General features: G+C 40.3%; 1 protein-coding gene across 12 annotated transcripts in view; it reads right to left on the bottom strand.

The window, feature by feature from the left end:
- LTBP1 (latent transforming growth factor beta binding protein 1) overlaps positions 1-24,472 on the bottom strand; it is a 387,020-nt gene that overhangs the window by 69,167 nt on the left and 293,381 nt on the right. For all 12 annotated transcript variants that reach the window (XM_073897251.1, XM_073897253.1, XM_073897250.1 and 9 more), the window contains 5 exons: positions 23,568-23,690; positions 18,558-18,680; positions 16,268-16,390; positions 9,608-9,730; positions 4,300-4,425 (listed from right to left, as the gene is read on the bottom strand). In XM_073897251.1, coding sequence (XP_073753352.1) covers positions 4,300-4,425; positions 9,608-9,730; positions 16,268-16,390; positions 18,558-18,680; positions 23,568-23,690 — 618 coding nt within the window. The remainder of the gene's footprint in view (positions 1-4,299; positions 4,426-9,607; positions 9,731-16,267; positions 16,391-18,557; positions 18,681-23,567; positions 23,691-24,472) is intronic.

Raw genomic sequence — 24,472 nt, 5'->3', positions numbered from 1 at the left:
CCCCAACCCCCCAATCCTCTTGCCCAGGCTCCCCCACTATCAACATCCCTGAACATTTGTTATGACTGATGAACATACACTGACCCGTTATTATCAACCCAAGTCCATAGTTTACATTAGGGTTTGCTCTCACTCTGATTTGTACTCCCCTGTCGAAAGAGAATTCATGTGGGCAAGAGGCTAGCAGCCCTCAGCAGACAATCTCATGCCCTCCGGTCTATTTACTGACAAGCTATTACCCCTCAGCCAGGGGATGACCAGTGTAAAAAAGGGTACCTGATAAGGCTTCACTTAGTTACCCAGACACAAAATTTCTCTGATTTCTCTCAGTATAAGGCAGAACGGCCAACTCAGCCCCCCCCACCCCGAGTTAGTAAGGTACCAGCTTTCCATTCCTTGCTCCAGCCCTCAGATCTCCCTCACCCTGCTCTACTTCCTTTTCCCACAGGGTTTCTGTCTCTCTAGCCTGTTACATAGTTTATAAGAAAGCGGGAATTGTTGTTATTCACCGACATAGCCCCTGTCCTGAGAAGAGTGGGGGGCACCTAGCATACACTTACTATCTGTCAAATGAATGAATGAGCATGCTTTCTAAAAGACAAGGCTTCAGGGAGGGATTCTGGCCATGGTTTGGAGGCCTAATTAGCCATGACTAACTAGGTTCTATAAGCCACCGGTGCTGTGTTGCTCCTTCAGGTTCCTGCTAGATCAGCGCGGCCATTCTGAGGTGTGAACAGGCTGGAAAGCAGTGAGGTCTAGACATGTCCGATGTCCCCAGCTGCACTTGTTGTATAAACTCTCACTCAACCTGGACGCCCCACTGAAAGAGCACCACGGCCCCTGGCCAGAGCAGCGTACAAAGACCCACGCATGGCATGATGCCAAATAAGAGGCTGGTTTGGTGTGTGTGTGGGGGGGGGGCATCAGGGGACAGACGTGTGACACTTAGGAATATGACGGCCACAAGTTTCCCTACTCTTCCACTCACACACATTCTGCTGTCGAGGATGAACCCAAACCCTGGGTCAGTTTACACATGGGATGATAAATATTTTTCATGAGGTAAAGCTCTGCAACAACCACCACCACCACAACAAAAAACTAGAAGAGCAAAAGAACGGTGATTTTTTAAACACATGAATAAGATAAATTGGGACATAAAACTGAACTTAGTGAAAGAGGTAAAAAGTTTCCTTTGCTTTTCTACACAAGATAAACACTCTAGCTAAAGGACACAGAGGTGGAGGCAGGAGGAGACGAACCACAGTTCTAGGAAGAAAGGGAAGCAGAAAAGAGGAAGTCCATCAGGAGAGTCCAGTTTCCCCGCACTTTTCCAACACCCATGTGTGAGATGGGTGAAAAATGACCTGACCCGCATAATTTATCATGTTGCAACCTGGGCTTATTTATTTTGGGGGGGGGGAGGGGGAGATAGAGAGAGAAAGAGAATCTTAAGCAGGCTCTCCACACCCAGTGCGGAGCCCAATATATGGGGCTCGATCTCAAATCCCTGAGATCATGACCTGAGCCAAAATCAAGAGTTGGATGCTTAACTGGTTGAGCCACGCAGGCACCCAAATAACCTGTATTGACTTATATCCCTAAAGCATAACTATGTTATATTGTTTAAAGGCAAAAAGATAATTTTCTGTATGTACTATTTACTTATTTATCCCAGATTCCCCTCCTGGAAGGTAGGTTCCAAATGGACAGGAACTGTGTTTTGCCTGGCACAAGACAGGCACTCTGTAAATGAAGAGATGAATCAATAGCTCACTCGCCACATACTTCCCACCCACTCTACTCCAGCTGAATTTCAAAGAACACTGTTGTTCTCCATGTCCTGTAGGAGAATCAAGGTGTTCCTCCTTCCTCTACCAGGTACATGTTCCCAGAACACCACATACAGAAGGGGAAGGAAGGATTCAGTGGTGCTGTTTTTATTTCTATACAATCTGCCATGCTACCTGATACCTGAGATAGTTTATGCTGATGGAGTATGTCTCTCCACTGTGGTTCAGTAACTGGGAGCAGATACCAACAAAGCCACTGGAAATCAGGGACAGGCCCTCCTTCCCTCAGCTGGGCGGGATGCAGTTAGCCCAGCTTAGAGCAGGCTATCCCAGCCCTGCATCCCCAAGTCTCCAGCTGCCTAAACCCAAAGCTCAGAAATAAGCTGGTGGGAGGGCATGAAGAGAGCCAGTCACTTCTCAGTGTTAAGTACTATGCACATCAGTTCCACAGCTAAACCCTGATCACATGGGCTGGCTTCATCCTACACCACAGCCAGGGGTAGAATCAGGACATTCTGCTACTGCCACAAGTCTCAGGCTAAGTCCAACAAAGGAAAATTTGGACCAGTTTAATGCAGTGGAGTAAGCCCATAAAAAACGAAAGCTTTGCAAAGCTTCTTCTAGAAAGAGACTAACATGCCTAATAATTAGGGAGATTTCTAGTTATACTGCCATATATCAGCACAATATTCTAAATTACCTATTTTATTACTTATAAAACTGTCCAGTTTCTAGAGTAAAAAAATACGGACCAACTGTCAAAGAAAGTATACTAAATCGTGTAGTAATTTACAAAGTACTGGAAGTTTTCTAAAAACACATTCTAAAATCCAAGTCTTTGCCAAGTAGATGCCTAACAAAATTAGAACTGCAAGTAAATTAGAATGATTATATCAGTATTTAAAAAGTATTTTTAGATTAGTAAAAAAAAAAGAAATCAGTATTTAAAAAACACGGAATTAAAAGAAAATCGCTAAGTACAAAAGACAAAATGGATGCGAAAGTATTTATATGGGTATATTCTTCTGGAACAATAACTTTCGCTAGTGAGCACGTGAGGTGACCTGCAGTTTTTTCTGAACATCATTTCTGCATGGCACCACCATCGGTAGTTATAATATGGACCATTTTTCAGGGAAGGAAGCCCTTCTAATCCATGTTTCAGACCCAAACGAAGAATCAAGCCTGCATCTTTCTGGAATGCAGGGAAATGTGCCTTCTGCCCATCAGTGTCATCAGTGACTCAGATGGGCTAGCACCCTGACCCTCTGCCAGGGAATGCTGCTGTCTCTGCAGAACAACGGATGTATTCACGTAGGGTCTTTCTTAAGAACTCTAGGCTCAAGGTCTAAAATATAAGATCCAGGTAAAACTCGAATCACTGTACCACGGAACCCTTGCAAACCTCTCATGACCACCTTCAAAGATGTTTTTCCCCGTTTCCCAACTTCCGATGGCTTCCAAACCCCTCAAAATCCGCTTGCTCAAACTGCACCCCACACTCTCTCTCTTTCACTTGAAGCCAAATCTGGCATCAATGTTTTGTCTACTCAGCAAGAGAGCAATTTCAACAATCGCCTGCTTTTTATAAGATCAGTTTATTCTTCCCAATATAATAATGACTTTCAGATGAACCTGGTCGCCGTTCCTTGGCTTGCTTCCGCCGTGGTACGAGCAAGGACAGGAGGCACTTCCTGCTGCGCTCTCTTTTAGAACAAAGAATTTGGGTTCTGTCATAGGCCCGGGACAGAACCTTTGCAATTTACTTCTTTCCAACTTAGCTGGTTTTTGATAACCTAGGTGCTCCAAGAGATGGACTGAAATGATTATGGGAAACTTCTCAGTTTCCTTTTAAAAAGGTTCAGGTGAATTATTCCTCAACTTATCAAACTATAATAAATCATTAAGAACATAAATCTTACGAACATAAACAGTGCTGTATCCCTGCAAACACACAGAGGTTGCGAAGAGAAAGCCAACGCTCTTACCTTAATGTCTCACAACACAATTATCTTTCAAGGAGATAATAATTACAAATGGGCAAGAACATACACCAACCTACAGCTAAGGAGGTTAGGGAAATAATGAAAATCTCTGCTGACAGTGGTACAGAGAAGAATCCCACAAGCCATGTTCACAGTGATGAAGATGATCTGTATGACCCTGAACCAAAACTGGCCGAGTCTTGAGTTACATCAGGGAGGTTGCTGACAGGTTTCCCCACGTGCACCTGGAATCATCGTGTCCTGCATGTTTCCATTAATTAATTCAGTACCAGTAGTGGAATCACCCGTGAGTATTTTCATCATCATAACCTTAGGTTATCCTATGTGTAAATCCCAGCAATTCCCGAGCTGTGAGGAGTCACCTTGATGGATACATGCTTGGAGGCCTTAAATCATGAGTATCTCATAGTGTCTTCCAGCCTCTGCCTGCTTCAACAGAAAGCCATCTCCTCTCTGCTTTATCATGAGATAATTACAGGCCTCCTGACGGTTTATCTTACCTTCACACGTACGGCCATCTGCAGAAATTGAGAAACCCTGTTCACAGACACAGTGAAAAGAACCATCTGTGTTGAGACACTCTCCATGAGGACCACAGCGTCCGGGCTGTTCACATTCATTAATATCTGCAATTGAAAAGAGTTCCAAATATGCGAAAAAAATTTTTTTCCTTTGGTTTCATATGATAGCAGACATACAGTAAGCGAATCTATTACAAAAGCGTCAGATATTTATTCTATGGCCCAAATGTATTATTTGTACATATATCAGACCACCAGTTGGACTGTTTTAAGAGAAAAACTACTCTGGTTCAATCATACGAATAAGCCAATGTTCAACCATTTTCAATTTACGAAGAAAAAAGCATTTTCATTTTCAGATGTTCACCCTGAATGTTTTTTGTTTTTTTTTAAGACCTACTGGAGGCTTGAGGAGCACTAACAAACAACTCCTCCGAGAAACAGTCTTCATCTGTGCGCGTGCTGTGTTCTTGTCCTCTCCCGCGGCCATGCGCACAATCCCGACGGAGCCCCACAGCATCATGTCACCTCCACGCCAACGCACCCCCACGCTGTGAACTCCTTAAGGGCAGAACTGGACATGTCTTACTGATAGTCTCTGGTCCCTGAAGTGGCCCTTCACAAATGTCTGAATATATAAATGAAATAGCCTCTAATCTGTAATTGGTTGAAAATGGAGAGAAGACACAAAATACAAGAAAAAGAAGGCCTTTGAGATGAGGGAAATTTTAATCGTTTGCACAGCTTTGTGATGATGCAATTCATGAATGAGGGTCAAGGGCTTAGTATAGTGCCTAACATACAAAAAAAGGGTCAGAAAGTGGTAGCTACGAGTATTAATGCTCATGAACAAATAATGCTGTACACGTGTGTTGACCATCTTAGCACAAGTCTTGTGCGGACCTGCTTGTTCTCAATGAAGCGTGATTACACTCCCCGTGGCCAGGGTCATGACGCACTCCTAAACACTTTCAATGCATGAAGTGAAATGTTCTATCAAATTAGTGCTAATTATCGTGGATACAAGTGCTTACAGTGACAACATAAGGAATCCTAGAGAATGGTCACTTATTCACACCAGTACTGATACATGCAACTACCTGTCTGCACTCTGTTTTAATCAATGTTTTACTCAGTTGTATCCCTTATCACATTGATGGCTCCTTGAAGAGAACTACATATTTGAATGGAGTCCCCAACTCCTAGTACAGCACATTCATGGTGTATTAGGGATGTTTACCCACCACAAAATCTCAGTTATGCTCATTCTCTCCTAACTAAACCATGACTGGTTAAGGTACTCTTAGTTAACTAGGGCCATGAAAATTATCACAGGTTCTTGGCACCCTACAGGAAGGAGCCCTACTAAGGCCATTTTCTTCTTCCCTTTCTGAAGTCTCCTTTACCTCTCAGTAAAGAGGTCCTTGATACATCTTCTTAGAAGTCCATTTGTAATTCAATTAAAACCATTTACTGAATGCTTCCTATGAGAAGGCTGAACAGGCTGGGGCCCTCACCATTATGAAGCTCACCATTATAATAGGGGAGGGAGGAGCCAACATGGATAGTTGTAAAGCTTAATGGGCACATGAAAAACATGGATTATGAGCCCTTCCCAGTGACCTCTAGAACATGCTTACCCATCAACCCTACATTTCTCCTCCATAAAGTCATCCCTTTCTCTGCACCCAGGATCTCCTGGTGCTCTTCTTTTTGCTCTACTCACCTCACGTGACAGATATTCTGGCAACACCACTGATTTATTCATCTGTCTATATCAATCCTTAACTCTTTACCATTCCATCTGCCATATATTCGCACTATTTGGCCTATTCACTGCTGAATCAAAATAAGAAACCAAGCAGGAATTACTCATATTTGTTAACAATCCTCCCATTCTTGTTATTGTCACTACTTCAAAAGCATTTCGAGGAAGAGCAATGAATCATTTTCTACTTGACTATTTCTCAATGTGACTTCACCCTGTGAAATCCTTCATTTTTTTTTTAAAGATTTTATTTATTTAATTGACAGAGAGAGAGAGACAGCGAGAGAGGGAACACAAGCAGGGGGAGGGTCAGAGGGAGAAGCAGGCTTCCCGCCGAGCAGGGAGCCCGATGCTGGGCTTGATCCCAGGACCCTGAGATCATGACCTGAGCTAAAGGCAGTCACTTACCCAACTGAGCCACCCAGGCGCCCCAGAAAACCTTCACTTCTTTTATAAAATCTCTGATACCTTTTATGATTTGTCCCTACCCACTGGTAATACCTTAGACTGGTCATCTTTTTTGAACTCTGACCTTCTCTTGGCTTTTAGTTTCTTTCTTTCCAACCTGCTGCCTTGAGTTACCTCTATCTGGGCAACAAGGTTCAATAAAGTTCTACTGGCCTGGGGGGCAAGTCCAAGGTCCATATCCACCTTGTGGAGCCGAACAGGTTATCCAAACCTCCTCCTTATTTCATCCTATGTCTCAATGTGGCCCTTTAAGAGCTGCCAACTTGCAACTTTGCATAGGGAATAATGTGCATGAAGTACTTGCTTCAAGAGAAGTCACTGATTAACAAATAATTGTCTAAAAAGTTTGATGACAGGAACTGAAGATGAATTCCCAGACTTTTTTCCAGGAAACCACTAAGAAAGAACAACATGAATATCTGGAACTAGAGAAACATATGCATTCAATTTGGGTTGTACTTATTGAGGCATTTTTAAACTATGCTGCTAGTAACTCAACCGAAAGCCAGACTATATTTAAGTTGGGTTTCTTTCATGGGTCCGAGATTCCACAGAAATTCACAATTTCATATGTGTAAGTCAAAACACAAAACTGAAGTGTGTTCCGAATCTCAAATGTACGCTGTCACATTCCTACAGAGACTATTAACATGGAATTTCCATGCTGTCTGTATATCGGCATTAATTTTGCTGGGGGAAGACTCTTACACTTTCAATTGAAAATGCTTTACGGAATATGGAACTATCTTCAGATTATTAGGTAAAGTTTAAAGCTTATGTCTATCACACACTGTCATTCATGTGTGTCCCATGGTTATCAGCACTGGCATCAATCACATTTTCAGCATTAAAACAAACTCTAAAATCTATGCCTATGTACAGAATGTGACCTGGCCATGAGATTAGACAGAAGTAGGCTAGTAACTTCAGGTGGACTGAAAGATCAGAAGGCTGCCTCTAGTGACATAGCCAAAAGAGAGGATTTAAAACAAGATGAGTGTACACTGTCATTATAAACAGCCTCTAATCAGGGAAAGGTGGGTGATGGAACAGATTCGTAGATAATAATCTAAACGGTACTAAAAGCTGCTTCAGGAATATTTTTCATTTGTTTGGATTTTTAAGCAGACATATTAATTTAAGGATTTACAGTCAATAAAACATGTTTGGAGAAGTGACATATTAGAGTTGATATCAAATCACAAACAAATTTAATGTACTGAGAGAAGACAGTAGTATAATTAATAAATCAGATGGCTAAATTACTTCCTTATGATTTAACTCTTAAAAGTTTATGAAATCCGCAATATGCTTGCTCTCTCTCTCATTCTCTCTCTCAGATAAATAAATAAAATCTTTAAAAAAAAAAAAAACTGTGGAGGAGAAGAATGAGAAAAGAAAGTATTGCTTTTAAACCCAAATGTCTATAATAAAAAACAGGATACTGGGGTTTTTTTAGGGGGCAACTCTTGGCATTTTATATAAATCAAGATTCATTTGAAGACGTAAAGTTTCTAATATTAGCATGGTAATTTTATAATTCAAATATTTCTTCTCTGTTGCATTAAATCCAAGCACATTTATTTTCTGCATTGAAAATACTGAAAAATTTAAATTCACCTTACTGCATCACAATGGTAAATGAATATAGGACAGCAAATGAGGTACATCGCAGTATAGTTAAATCTTGGATCAGTAAGTAAATTAATTTTAAAAGATCTCGAGGCAAAGGCCCGCGTCTTTGGTATCACAGTGACATAGAGCTGGGTGTGGACAATGCTACGGATATAGCGTATAGTGTGATTCTAGTGCTACATCTTAGACAGTACACACCATCCTCCCTTTCAAGTACTATACATCAGGGACATGAGAGAGAAGACACAATTGATGACAATCCAGAATTAAAAAATTATTCATGTCCAGGAGCAGTGGATAAAGAAGAACTTCAACAACCTTTACTTATATGTACTTTGGGATACACTTCACAGTTCATGAATGGAGGGGAAAACAACTAGGAAAAAAAATTATCCAAGTAGCAGAAATAAGTAAGTATAAAGATAAATATAAGTGAGAGTCTTTGGTGGAAGAAACAGGCATGGATTTCTTAAGGTTAATAAAAAGGAAAACTGAGAGGGCAGCCAGGTAGAGCTAAAAATGTAGAGATGAAGGATCTAAACAATCTTGATTTTTAGGCCCGGCATCACCAATAACTCAGTGTGCTATACTGGGCGAAAAACACTGAATCTCACAGGCTTCTTTCTTTTCGCTATAAATGTTGTAATTATTGGTAGGGCAACACAGGAAAGAATGGTGGGAAAAGATCTTGGGTTCAAATCTCAAGGGAGGAGCATGCTAATTAGTTTCTCTGAGCCTCAGTTACTCATGTACAAAATGGATATAAGAAAAGCTGCCTCTTAAATTCTCCACAAATCCATGGGCCACCCATAGCAACTGGCACATAGTAGGTGTTCAATTAAAGCTCTTGTGGCTGGTGCTGTATTCTTATCAGTCCCTTGCGTCCTCTATACCTTTGTTTGGGAGATGAAATGTGATAGCACTTTGAAGAAATAATAAAATCCTGTCCTCTATACCTCCATAATTTTGACCAAATTATTAATGTTTTTTTTTTTTTTTTTTTTTTTTAGGAAGATGAAAAAGCTGAATACTGGATAAAAACAGGGATCAAGGAAAGGATGGATAAATACCAGCTATGAGATAGAATGAAATATACCCACAAAGGACATAAAAAAAGCCAGGAGATAATTTTTAATCTAGCACCAAGACTGACCCATGGAAGGAACAGCAATTTCAGGTAATCTCAGTTACCACCAAAGCTTGCAAAGCTAGGGCACAATTCCAAAATGCTTGAGTTTCAGTTAACATGGAGTACAAAGTAAGAACTTCCCATACTTGATGCAGACCCAAGAGATTTTTAAAACTTAAATTGGCATAGCTCATTTATATATAAATGGGTAAAGCCACAGACTACCATCAGGAAGCACCACAGAACTGAACAACTATGTAAATTAGGACTAAAAAGCAGAGAAGTACCTTGACATCCTTTGTTGTCGTTTAGCTGGAATCCATCTGGACAAGTACAATCATATGACCCTTCAGTGTTAATGCAGTCTCCTCCTTGGCAAACACTGTTGTCCTCCAAGCATTCGTTGATATCTGTAAGTCAATTTTAAAAATTTAAAAGATGGAATAAACTATATTTTAAAAAATTAAGCCTAACTCTTACACACAAATCACATAAATGAACATTATTTTACATCTTTCACAAGAATATGATTTTTAATGGAAGACAGCTTTTTAACTTTTGATTTTTAAAAATGAAACATTCTGAAAAGATTTTGGCTTTGAACAATAAACTAAAGTTTTAACATCAAATGAAATTTGGAAAAGAAAACGTCAAAGTCTTGTACTAAACAATTTACTTGGCTATGTTCTTGGTAACAAGAGGGAATAAAAATATTCTTTAAATATGTATTAAGAGGGACACCTGGATGGATCTGCCTTCGGCTTGGGTCACGATCCTGGGGTCCTGGGATTCAGCCCAGAGTTGGGCTCCCTGCTCAGCGAGGAGTCTGCTTGTCCCTCTCTCTCTGCCCCTCCCCCTGCTTGTACTCTCTCTCTCTCTCTCTCTCTCTCTCTCTCTCTTAAATAAATAAATAAATAAAATCTTCAATAAATAAATAAATAAATAAATAAATCAGTATTAAGAATATCCTGAGCATCTAGGGGCGCCTGGGTGGCTAAGTCAGGTAAGCATCCCACTCGATTTCAGCTCAGGTCATGATCTCAGGGTCCCGAGAGTGAGCCCCAACACAGACTCTGCATTGGGTATGTAGTCTGCTTAAGATTCTTTCTCTCCCTCTGCCCCTCCCCCCCATCTCCCTCTCTAAAACATAAGTAATAAATATAGAAAGTGAGTGGGGGCAGTTGGATGGCTCAGTCAGTTAAGTGTCTGACTCTTGATTTTGGCTCAGGTCATAATCTCAGGGTCGTGAGACCAAGTCCTGTGTGGGGCTCACACTAGGCATGGAACCTGATTACAATTCTCTCTCTTCCTCTCCCTCTGCCCTTCTCCCACCGCTCTCCCTCTCAAAAAAGAAAAAAAAGAAGAATATCTTGAGCACCTATTTATGCAAGATCCTGTACTCTGCATTATAAGAAAATTTTTAAAGTATGTGGCATGATTTCCTCTCCCAAACAGAAATGATTTAAATTATATTAATAAAAATAAGCACAAAATATTACATTGCTTTGTAAGTCCAAGCAAATTCAACCTAAGAGTTGCCAAAATATATAATTACTTGTCAAAAGAATAGTACCAACTTCATGTGTCACATGGATTTAGAGAACAGATATCATAAAGGCTTCATGTAACAGAGGGGATTTACTTGAAGCCTGGAGAGCAGAGGAGAAAGTGGAGGCGGGGAAGAAGGGGGATTTTGGCAGGAAAGGGAATCAGTGAGATCAAAAGCTCCATTGAAGTCACTTACTCAGCAGCTATCACCAACAGGTTTGAGGTTGACTGGATTTTTTTAACGCATATATTTATAGCATATGTGCAACTAAACATGGTTTACGTAAGCAGTAATGAGTTCTGACTGTGAGCATGTGAGACAATTAATGACCCCCCTCACTGCGTGAATGCTGGGCTGATCTTTCCCAAGGACTCTTTATTACCACATTTACTTCCAGTCAGAGCTCATTACTCCTAACATAGTCCATGACTCCCTCTTCTGTTGTCTGTGCAGGACTTCAATTATGAGCACTGAGGCAAGCTAAGGAACAAAACCTTCTTTGTTCTCTCAGACCTGGGCATATGATGGCATTTCTTGCCAATAATTATGATTGCTGTGAAAACGCATGAGAAGGTCCAGGAAGAAGTGAACATGGAGACAGCTGCAGTCTCAATCTCCTCCCTGTCTCATTCAAAATGTTGGCACGCCAAATTAAATTTTCCTCACAGAACCCAATCCACTTATTAACTGGCTTCTGTCCCGTTCATGAGGCACATAAAAGAGAAACAAGCAAGCACCTTACAATTTTACTCCACCGAAAGAAACACAAGTCAGGCTGTCCCGCGAGATTAAAATGTTTCTGAATACTGATCCTAGAACATAAAACACAGCTGACGTGCCGCTGTCACAACTAAAGTGGGTTATCCCTTCTTCAGTGTGTTTTTCCAACTTCACTCAAGTAAAATTTACATACAATACATGCATTTAATTTTAAGAGTCTAGTTCAGTGAGTCTGAACAAATGTAGATCCATTCTTGTGATCACCATCACAATCAAAGTAGACATTTCTTTGTCCATTTACATCTGTTGGGATCACTGTTGGATTCTTATATCATCGCAAATGCAATCATTTTCTAAAGAACCGTGAGATATCTCTATAAGAATGTTATTCTATAGTTACAAACATAAGGCTTGGTGATATTTCCCTTTGACTCCTTTTCCAGTCTGCCCTGAAATTTCCATTCCTAATTAACCTCATGCCACGAAAGAGACACTAAAGAAAAGTTATTCACAAGACAGAGAAGAGCATGCAGGAGTGTCTCCCATGAAGTGTGAAACCTTTAGGTTTCATTTCCACGCCAAAGAATGTTTTATTCACCAGCTAACTGACCCTTGGTATATCAAGATTTCTAAAAGTGGAAACAAAGTTAACTGAGGCTAGGCTTTTAGATATAAATTCTGTGAAAATAATTCATAAACCCCAACTCTCTGATTTGTTTTCAATAATGATTGTGCCAAATGGGGATAAGCGCATCTACTGTGTATGAATCTCTGCCATAAAACATGTATTAAGTGAATATATTAGACCAACCATTAAAAAAAAAGATGTAGGCATTTCCATCACCCTAAAGGTTTCCTTGTGCCCCTTTTCCGTTTGGCTTCTGATCAGCACAGTGTTTTTGAGACTGATCTAAGTTATCATGTGTACCAACAGTTCTCTCCTCCTTATTGCTGAGTAGTATTCTACCATAAGAATGTGCCGCAATTTGTTGACCCATTCACCTTTGATGAGTGCCTGGATTGTTTACAGTTTGGCTATTATGAATAAAGTTTTAACAAACATTCATGTGTTAGTCTTTGTGTAATCACAGGCTTTCATTTTCCTTGAGTAAATTCCTAGGGGTGGAGTGGCTGAGTCACAAAGTAGGTTTAAGTTGTGATTAAACGGTCCCCTAAAGTGGCTGCACCATTTTACGTTCCCACAGGCTGGCATGAGAGCTCCAACTCTCCATATTTATTCTAACAGCTCCACAGCTATTCTCATGGGTGTTAACGTAGGCAGTGGGTTTTTAGATTTACCTTTCCTTGTTCTGTAGGAAACTAAGATAACCAAGGAAAGGCATATTGGGTCATTAGCATCATGTGAAAAATCTCAATTCAAAAAAGATGAAGGAGAGCCCTGAGAACATGACTTTTCATCCACAAGAGGAACACACTGCATTACCTAGATGTCTGCCTTAGCATAATGGAAGTGCATCAGCTTTGTTCATACTACTTTAAAATCATTTGATTCATTCATTTTTCAAAATCTAAGAGAACCTATGTGAGGAAAAGAAACACTTATTCTAAGTGTTTATAAATGATTGTATAGATTTGAAAACTGCATTATATTAGAGCCTGATTTAGTCTAAATTTCTTTTGAAAGACCTCTATCTTCAAAAGCAAAAAAAAAAGAAGAAAAAGAAGAGAAGAGAAAGAAAAGAAAAAGCAGGCTGAACATTAAGAGAGGGCCCAACACATGGGACGGTCCTGCACCACTGCCTAAGGTGGTGTGAAAGACAGAGCCCTTCTAAGATTTGGGCAACAGGCTTTAAGGAAATGATGTCAATCTTGATCACACCTTCACTAGAGAATGCACTGGTCAAAGTCACCAGAGATCCACACCCTGTTTAATCCCATGGTCAATTCCGGCCCTCATCTTGCTTAGCAGCAATGTTTGACAACAGTTCATGACTCCCTCCTCTCTGAAATGTTTTCTTCTCTTGGATTTTGATTTTCATCCTTCCTCTCTTGCCACTTGGTCTCGATCCCCTTTGCTTGTTCCTATCCTCCTCCTCACTTATAAGTGAGGGGCCAGGACTCCATTTTTGACCCCTTTTCTCCTCTAACTACACTTACTCCCTTGGTGATGTCTTCTAATTTCACAGCTTAAACACTATCTATATGTTAATGACTCGCAGCCCAGGACCCACTAGTGAATTCCACACACATAGGTCCATCTGCCTTTCAGATCAGCCCCCTCCCCCCTTCCACACTTCCCACTACCCCCTTTTATTTCTCTCCATAGCATTTATTGCCACTTACCGAACTATATATTTTACTTATTTATCATGCATATCTCCCTCACTAGAATGTTAGCTCCACAAAGGAAAGAATTTTTGTCTCTTTGGTTTATTACTATATATCCTATACCTAACAATACCTGGTACATCCCTGGCATGCAAATATTTGTGTAATGAATGCATACATGAAAAGAATGAATGATTTTGACTTGGAAAGAAATGTCACAAGGAAACAAATACAAGCACTTCTTTTCTCACCTTTTTTGATTTGGTCCACAAAGAAACGACCAAGAGAGAGGGGCCACAGAAAGGCAGAGTAAATCATAAATCTTCTTTTTCAGACTTTGCAAGGGACTAGCATGGAGCAATCATAGTGATGGGCTGGGGAAGGGGCTAAGGTGCACATGGAAATAGAGACTGTATCTAGAAAGGGAACAAGTCAGAGGCAGGGCCTTTAAAGGCTGAGATGCCAAGACCTCTAATAACCAGAACAATGGAGGCCACCCTTCACAGGCTGAATGGCTACTGAGCATGTTGGTGCAAGTAACACAGAGAAATTAGCACAATACTTGGGATTCTGACTCTGATTCTGACTTCCAGAAAGACTGTAGGATAACACTTCAAGAAAACAAGGCCTTTGGCAGAATTATTAGAGGAAAGTTACACATGTAAATATAAAAGCCAACAAGAAAGATGGTTCTTCCTCCCACAGCTGTGAGAGGCATGTGAACAGCAACAGCTCAGTTAATTACAGCTAAATACCACTGGGGAGGGTGGGAAACACTACTAGCTGGGAATTAGCAGGCTGAAATGCTACTATAGTTTCAAAGACAGCACTGAATTAGTTGAATGGACTCCAATTCTATTTATAACCTAGAACACTAGGGAAATTAGCCCTGACTTTAAGAGACAAAGGACCAATTAAATACTCCAAAAGAAGCCTTCTTATTGAATATCTATGTTAACAATGATGAGCAAATTGGCTAAAAAGTTTTTGTTTAGCTTTTCATGCGGTTGATGTTGATAGAATAAAAAATCCTGGACTTCTGATGAGATGGGCAACACATTGAAACAGTCAAAATACAGCAACGTGCCCTCTACTGAGGACCAATCAATAGCCTTGGTTGCCCTCTGGGTCGGTCAGGGGTTAGGACAGAAGAGATGCTGGTGGTCAGTTTAGGTTTTCAGGGCCTTAGCATGTGCCCCATCATCCAATTTATTCTGGAAGTAGTCCTTCCATGGCTGGTCCCCAGAGGCACGTCTGCCTCTCCCACCTTAGAAAGCCACTATGTTGAATCATTAACAGTTATCCCTATGTTACAGAGTTCCCAATACACAATTTTTCAATCAAATTTCATTATTTAGAGCATCACTTGTTTGCCTGTTTTTCAATAGGCATGCTGATTACAACTTTTCAATGGAGTCATTAGCCCTTTGAAGACTATTATTACCTTAGGATCAAATCCTAGATGATTTACTTATTTAGCAATAACATACATTTTAAGGCCTCTGAAACTGCCCCAACTGCCCTCTGGAAAGTTTGTCTCTGGTTGTTCCAAGTTCTCTGGTCAGTAAAGTAGGATGCTATGAAGTATAATGGATCTTTCCCAACCAAGAGGGACTGACAAGGGAGAAAGTTATCATGGCCATTTTTCACTGTGTATCACATTTGTGCCACAAAACCACTCCCTAAAAAGCTCATGTGTTGCTCTCCAAGGTGGGGTTTAACCCCTCACTCACAGACTCTAACTCTCCATGTGAGGCATAGCCCTGCCACACTCCTATTTCTGGTCTCACAACTGACAGGTTCTACATGTGGGACATCAGAGGATGAACTGGGAAAAAACGGTGAGGTGGGTAGACAATAAGCACAGAGAGTTCACATGTGACAGGCTGGTGAAAGACCAGCCGACCACCCCAGAGGCTCCGAGGCACAGCAGGTAGTGGGGTGGTTACAATTATACCATGCTCTACACCTGGGGTATCTTTTAGAAATACTTATGCAAAAAACTCAAAATTGAATTAAAGTTTAGCTCTTAAAAACTTCCCAGCTATCTGGAAAATTCACTTGTGTTTACTTATTTGCATGCTGGTCCTGCATAAATAAGGTGTCACTGTTCAGAACTATATACCCAGGAAAAACCATCTAAAGCTGAGGAAAGTGAAACTGACTCTTTACTCATTTGGCGGCGTCATTCTTCTAAACCACGGCTCTGAGCAGTGCAAGGAAAACCTGGATTCTACTGGCTTCTTTTCATTATTTGTGTGACCATGGGGAAAATGATTTTGCAGGAACCTAATGTCCTGACTGTGAGGTCAAAAGGTTGGACTCAAGTACAAAAGCCAGGATGATGTCCAGATTTTTCTGGGATTCTGCAATCAGGAGCAATTCTCACCTTCACAGTGGTCCCCAAGGGCGGATGCTCTGTAACCTCGGTCACAAACACAGAGGAAAGAGCCCTCTGTGTTCCTGCACTGTCCATTACTGCAGAGGTGATGGTGCTGACATTCATCAATATCTACGGGCAAGAGAGTAAAAAAAAAACTGTATAAGTGGTACTTTAAAAATATTTTTAATCATGCATGTAAAGAAGTCTATAAATTATCTAGGTTACAATTAATTTAGGCTCTTTGTTATGTGAATTAATCTGATCTCTAGTAAAAGGTCATGAATCCCCCAGGAGGGAAAATCCAGATGAACTTAAAATCTTAACCAGTAAGCTAAGAATCTGTGCATATTAATCCCAATGTTCACCAATGAGTGGCAAATACTTTGCTGTCATCTGTAAACCTCAATTTAGCTTCTTGAATCTCTTTTATATGTTCAAATAGAACACTGAGCTTGAAAGCACTTAGGCCTGTAACAGCCTGAAGAAGAGGTGAGCAAACTACAGTTACACAACTGTAATCAAAATTTTATTGGAAAATAGCACCAAAAACTCATGTACTATCTGGCCCTTTACAAGAGAAGTTTGTAAAAGCATCATGGCATAGACATTTTCATTTCTTTTTCATAGATACACCCTTCAGCCCCTTAGCAATTAGGCTTCCATTTTTTTTCTTCCCCTCTCAATGATTTTCTGGCCAAATCTAATGGCCTTTCCCTCCTTTCAGCCAATTTGATATTTGCATTGCCACCAAATCTCTCTCCTCTTAACCCACGTATCCTCAGCTTAGAGATGATTTGTTTTGTAACCCAACCCTAAGCTCAGGCTCAAGCACACACACGTGTCATATCTGCACATCAGAAGGCACATGACATACTGCATGTATTCAATTATTTTACTTTTACCATTAGATTTTAAGTTTCCTGAGGGCAGGACTATGCCTACCACATCCTTTATGACTTAGATGATCTAATGTTTTACAGTGAGTAAGCATTAATTCATGTTGTTTGTTGACAGGCTTTGTTCTTCACATCTGAGTACACTTACCTACTTCTGGCAATGGAATTCTAGAAGAGTCAACACAAACCTAAGTTTCCATAGGGACCCCACACAACTCTGCTCTCCCTTGCTCTGTTATAGCATCATGTTGATTATCATGGCATTTGGCACCTAAAATTGGTTTGCCCCTATTGATAATTTGGTAGGCGGTTTTGCTTGTATCTTATTTTAGGTAGTGATATCACAGGCTCTTCAAAAGAAAGGATTATGAATATGATAGCCTTATTATATTATCTGCAGACTGACCTCTTCCCTTATTATACATTCATTTGTAGTCCTCCATGCGCAGTGGGCATTTGATAAATGCTTAGCTAATTAAGGTCAGGAGTCACAGAATAAAGTAAAAAACTTTGAGACGGACTTGTAGAATCTAGAACGAATTACTTAATTTATCTGTGTGTATGAGCATGCTTGTGTGTGCTCTCAATTCCTAAATTAGGAATTGTAATGTCTTTCCTTGTTCAAGAAAGGGGAAACTGGGGAAGGTCGTGATGATACTGGTTGATCTCTTTGTGGTACCATCATTTATAATAGCATCTCAGAAGACATTTGCACTCATTAAATAGTCAAAGTTTACATACAGCCATGGACATGATTTGTTTCCTTATGGGTCCTGTAGACTGTATATTCTGTTCTTAAATAAATGGCATTTAAATGACCTTTCTTTTCAAGAACTCTAGACTCTTGTGCTTGTCACCAGTGATACCATCATATCAAGTGCAGGAAGCATATACTTATTGAGAAGTGAAGTAATTCTGTGAAAGATTCGACAAAGTATGTTTTTTAAGTCTGAGGTCAACCTCAGCGAGATCCAAAATACTATCACCTGTAGAAACAGGACATAGTTCACAAACTTGATCTGTGACATAAGGGGGATGCTGTTTCTTTCATTCTTGGGCTGAGATAATAACCTTCCAATTGCTGAAATCTGAGTAGGTAAGACTTTCGAATGAATTAAATAGAACCGATTTTCTGCAGCAAGGAATTACACAGAGAGCAATGCTTTTTCTTCCTAAGATGAATGCTCAGCCACTGATCACAAATACCTTCTTTTTCAAATTTAACACTTTTCCATCCTGTGTTACTGATTTTTCTGACTTAAGCTGAGGTCCCTTGCTTTTTGGCACTCTCCTGCAACCATCCAGTTAGCTTCTGAAAGATGCTCCCTTTACTGAGTACTGTTTTTCAGGCCAGAGACCTTAAACAAAAACCACAATAGTTCCCATAGCCACGCTCCTACCTTCACACTGGTCTTTTGCCGCTGATAGCTGGTACCCCTGCCCACAGGTACACCTGAAGGAGCCCTCCGTGTTTTTACACTGCCCATTCATGCACAGATTCCCTTGCTGACACTCATCAATATCTGTAAATAGAAAGAGTGACAATTATTTTAAATTAGGCCTGTATCTAGAACAATACCGTTACCTAAACTTTGAGCCTATAAATCAAGCTATGAAATCAGGTCCTAAAGATCAATGTCTAACTATTGTTTTCTTCTGAAAATATCTTATTATTTAAAATGCATCTGAAAGGTTTTGCCAGGAGAGCTCCATTTGGGGCACAGTCCTTCCCCTCAAGTATGACCAATAACTACCCATTTCCAGAGCAAAGCCGTATTTCTTAGCCTCTCATGTGGCATTAATCTTTTGAATTATATCCTGATGTAAGCAAGGTGTCACATTATCCCATGTTTCCTGAAATAGCTCACATAAACTGTTAATGTAATTGCAGCTCATGAATTCATTTTTTAATTAGTTTTTTTAGAGAAATTAATTTGGTTTACTAGAAACTTTTGTTTCACTTATTTGTAAATGAAACGGATCACCACCACAGCAAGTCCTGCCTGCCTACTATTGACTGCCAGTAGAGAAATTAAATCAGCGAGCTGAATGTCACTTTCAGAACGATGTTGTACCTTTCCAAATGCTCTAAGTCTATTAGCTTTAGGAGTGGTCAACAGTAAAGAACAGCCTATGCCACATTTTCTTTCAGCACATTCTAGTAAGTAGTTGAGACGTCAGTTCAGGAACTTAAGACCAACAAGAGCGTGTGGAGCTCGTTGGATCTCACGCAATGTCTGACAACATTTTTAGTGCCTTGGACTCTTTTTGACTTTCTCAAAGAAGATGACAAATTAAGCATTCCCATGCAAAGATGTCTGCAGCAAGAATATACCCCCCATTCCAAGTACTGTCAGGGTATGCCAGACATCTTACATAAGTTACTCATTTACGTCGGGAATACTGTCAGAAGTAATTCATTGTAAGAAATGACACACACACTTGGAACAACTTGAGGCAACCCCGTTATCTTGAATAAGGTGATCTTGGGGTCTTTAAAATGACCATGAGGACAGAGGCAGTGTAATTCTACAGATTAAAAAAAAAAAAGCCTTTTTCTTTTCTGATGAAGGACAAAATTCCTATGACTAAAGAATGCTTTCTAATAAAACAGGCATGCAGGACAAACGTCTTCTCTCTTTTGTGCCAAGAGATAAATAGAAAACAGCGTTTTCCCTCAAAAGGATTTAAGGGACTTTCACACATATCACTGTGACAAATCCAGCTCAGAGTTAAAATAGAGACGATCTCCAGGTATTTATAAATTTAGGACGTATAATGCTAAAATGTACAAAGAGATACAAGAAAGAAATAAAGAAACAAGTACTGAATTAATACACGAGACAGCATATTTACAACATGAAAAAAGGTTGTCAGTACATTTAGTGAGGTGAAAACCCCAAGTCAGTATTTAGCACTAAGGTGAAATTTGGCAGCTGCTGGAATATTGGAAAAGGAACAGATTTAAGATCTGGGAAGAATTTGACATCAGTGAGCTGAGGTGTTTTGGGAAAGATTATGAAATAATTACAGAAAAAGGGTGTTATATAAATTATTATCGTAAAAAGGGTGGGCTTTGATTGGGGAGTAAGGACAAGAATCAGTGTATATGTAGGTCTCTAGAGCGATGGATGGGGATCTTGCCTGACCGCATCCCACCCTGCAATGTGGAGACCAGGAAAACCAGGAGGGGGGGGACAAGGTTCATTGGCAAGCGGCGGTAACAGCCCTTTCCCACTGCCAACCTTTGACATGTGCAGTTTTCTCTGCCTCCTAAGGTTTTCTCCCTTCCGTATTCAAAATTTTAGGACCAAGGTCGAATAGCAGGCCCTCGGAAAGCTTTCCCAGCAGCACGCAAGCAGGATTAGCCACACACTTCTTGGCTTTAACAGAACTTTGTACACGCCTATGATCTGGTGAATAGCAACATCAACTGCATCAACTACGTGTCAGCCTCTGCCCCTGCGCTATCTCATTCTCCACACATTGCCTCTGCTTCTGTATTTTTTCACACAATCCTCACATCTACCTGAGTAGGTACCATTACCGTTGCCTTTCTGCAGATGAGCAAGTAAGGCTTAGCGAGGGAAGAAAACTTACCCAAGCTCACACTTCTGAGTGTCCAAACTAGGTTCTGATACACTGCCCTCCTCCTTTGTAAACTAAACTCCAGACTTCATTTGGGTTTCACCAGTTTTTTTGATTCATGCACTCACTCTGTTCCAGAACCCAGTCCAGGGTACGACACGGTATTTAGGGGTCCTGTCTCCCCCATCTTTCCTTATTCTTCACAACTTTAACAGTCTTGAGAGTATGGGCCAGACTCCTGTAGAATGTCGCCAATCTGGATTTGTCTGATATTTTCCTCATGATTAGAGGTTGGGGTTATGGGTTTTTTGGAAGGAATAAATACAAAGGTGAAACGCTCTGGCCCACACATAAGGTCAGGGGTATATGACATTCCCGTGACATCGCTGATACTGTTAACCTTCATCACTTGGTACTTTATTATCCACAATTACCTGTAGTAGGTCTCTGTCTTTTCCAACCAATAAAAGTCCTTTGAGAGATTAAAACCACTCCGTAGCATCTGCATTTGAACACAGTGCCTGGAATACGTGGGTTCCATGATACACCCAAAAGAAAGGGAAGGATGAAGAGAAGCTTCCACAGCCGAGCATCACATAGAGGTGACATTAGTGTTCCTAGGGCTGCCATCAAATGATGGTGTGAATTTGGGGATGCTGGGAAGCCTTCTTAGAAGAGGAGTAGGCTCAGCTGGGATGGCTGAGTAAGAAAGAGTGAAAAAGTGGTTTTAAGTCATTCACCTAACATGTGCTTACTCAGAGCATTATCCCTCTAAAGAGTCCAATCCCCCAATTTTAGAGATGGTATGAGACCTGGAAATCTGAGTTTATTTATCCACGGTTGCACGGTGAACCACTAGAAGAGCTTGGTAGGAAGGCTGTAGACGTGGGCTGGCAGGAAAAGGACCCAGGGGGAAGGGAGATGCGCCCACGTGACCTGCTCCCCTGGGAGTGGCCAGTGTTCCACTGTACATAAGGAGTTGGGCCCCCAGTGCGGAGGTCGGTGAATCTGCTACTGCCAGGAGATGCTACAGTTCTCACAAGACAGTAAGATTCTGTTTACTACTTGCCTACCATGGTGAGAAATTAACCTCTACCACCCTACCTCCTTCACTTTGAGATACTTCAGAAAGAAGAAAAATTCACTTATTTCCTCTCTTCCTCCCCTGCAAAGAGCATGCTTTTAGGTATAAAGAACTAGGAGCAGAAAGGAAGCCATCCACAGATTTGACCAGAGAAAAAATTTAAACTTAAAAAAAAGAATTATGCCAAGAAAATTAGAGAAACCTTGGACAAATTACAACAATAATACCCCCAAAAATATATTTGTAATGCACAGACACATGTATATAGGTTTACACATGTATTATAAATTGTTCATATAGATGCATTAAAAAACCTGATAAATGGGAACAGATATAACATAAATTTACACAAAAAAATACAAATGTTTAACAAACACCATGAAATAAATGTTGTAATAATTAGAAGTGCCCAGAGAATTAACAGATATAAGCATAAATAATAAATAATCTTTTAGAATTAAAAGAAACACATTTTAAAAATTAGAAGTTAGTGTTCAGTCAAAATAATAAAAGACATTGGGACGCCTGGGTGGCTGGCTCAGTCGTTAAGCGTCTGCCTTTGGCTCAGGTCATGATCCCAGGGTCCTGGGATCGAGCCCCACATCGGGCTCCCTGCTCGGCGGGAAGCCTGCTTCTCCCTCTCCCACTCCCCCCGCTTGTGTTCCCTCTCTCGCTGTGTCTCTCTCTGTCAAATAAATAAATAAAATCTTTAAAAAAATTAATAGTAAAAGACATTAAAAACATTTTACCCAATTATTCCACTTTTAAAAATAAGGAAATAATCCTAAAATTCAGACCAAGTTTTATTAAAAAAAAAAAAGCTTGTTAGATTTGTTTTTTTAACATAATGATGAGAAGTTTTAAAAAAAATGTGATTGTTGAACACATGAACAGCAAGAAAATGCTGAAGTAGTAATACACTGCCTATTAAACAGCTTTCAAAAATAATTGAAAAGTTTTTAATGATGTGTAAAATGCTCACGATATACTATTAAATGACAAAAAGCAAGATACAAAATTGCCCATATATTATCTTGTGATAGAAAATATCCATGAGATAGGACTATTGATGAATGAGATTGAGAAATTGTTATTTTTGTTTTGCTTATTTTCTGTGTTTGCTAGGTTTTCTAAAATGAATGTTTTTTTAAAAAGATTTTTTTTTTTATTTACTTGAGAGAGAAAGGGAGGGAGTGAGAGAGAGCATCGGGGGGGCAACAGAGAAGCAGGCTCCTGCTAAGCAGGGAGCCCAATGTGAGGCTTAATCCCAGGACGCTGAGATCATGACTTGAACCAAAGACAGAGGCCTAATGGACTGAGCCACCCACGGTACCCCTAGGATGAATGTTTTTTAATTGAGATATAATTCACCACCACATAATTCATCTGGAGTGTACAATTTAATGGTGTTCAGTATAGTCACAGAGTTGTGGAACTATGTGTATTGTTTTTATAATGAGAAGAAATGAAATAAATAGGTCTGTGGTTTAGAGATGCTCTCTAAAAATATGCTGTTTTCCTTTATGTAAATAGATATGGTCTGTATGTAACCACAATGGGGAGTGACTTTCAAAGGCACCAACAAAAATGTGCTCCGAGTAGCTCAGTCAGAATAAATGACAGGTAGCATGCTTCTCTCTCTCTCTTTATTTTTTAGTTCCCTTTTCTAAGCTAATTACTCTAACATATTCTTAAATGCAGTTCAAATAAAAAAGAGAAATCTGATCACAGCATTTACCTTTGCAGTGCTTGTGGTCTGGCGTCGGGGTATAACCCTTGTGGCATGAACACATGTAGGAGCCTTCAAGGTTGGAGCAAGTTCCGTTTGTGCAGACCTGTGGTTCCAGGCATTCATCCACATCTTGAAGAATGTTGCAGAAGGGGGAAAAAACCCACAAAGACAAAGAGAGAAAAAAAGAAAACATGAATAAAGTTGAATTTGGCTAAAAATAGAAAGAGCACATCCTCAAACAGGGACAGATTCTTTAAGATAAGCTTTCAAATTAGCCCAAAGGAGGAACAGGAGCTCTGGTGTGAGCTGCATGTATGATAGTTCTATGTCTTGATTTACTTTATGCAAAGTAACTCAAAAAAGGAACCAAGAATGCTCTATGAATCAATTCCATGGAAAGCTCGTTGTAGAGGGGAGGGCAGAAAAGATGGCAGGGTGGGAGTTAGCATCCCCTGCACAATGAAGTAGTCCAAAGAATCAAAGACGTACTGAGGTCTAGATATGGAACTGATGAGTTCAGCAGGAAGGGAGCGTTCGCGAAAGCCAAAGACAGGAGTCGGGACCTGAAGAAACCACAAGAGGTCTTAGCAGAAAGATTAAAAAAAAAAATGACAAAATGTTCAAAGATGGCACTGAATCGGTATTATAAAAACCAATCTAGGGGACAAACAAGCCTAGTGGGCAGTTTGAAGGTAGGGGACGGGCTGCAGAGATAGATAAAATAATAGCTCGTCTTCACCAAGCCCTTACTGCATGGAAGCAGGAAAGGCTGTGCATGTACATGAGCTTATTTAATCCTAATACGAGGCATAGAAGCCAACCATTTTATAGACAAAGGAACCAGGATTCAAAGAAGTTCCAACAGATTGCCCAAGTCCACATGGTTTGAGAAACTGGTGGCTCATAGGTGC

This window comes from Callorhinus ursinus, unplaced genomic scaffold, assembly GCF_003265705.2.
Source record: "Callorhinus ursinus isolate GAN/ISIS: 27379988/994484 unplaced genomic scaffold, GSC_fseal_2.0 scaffold10, whole genome shotgun sequence".
Taxonomy (NCBI): Eukaryota; Metazoa; Chordata; class Mammalia; order Carnivora; family Otariidae; genus Callorhinus; species Callorhinus ursinus.
The sequence above is the reverse complement of the archived record's forward strand: the minus strand, read 5'-3'. Positions and strand labels throughout refer to the sequence as shown.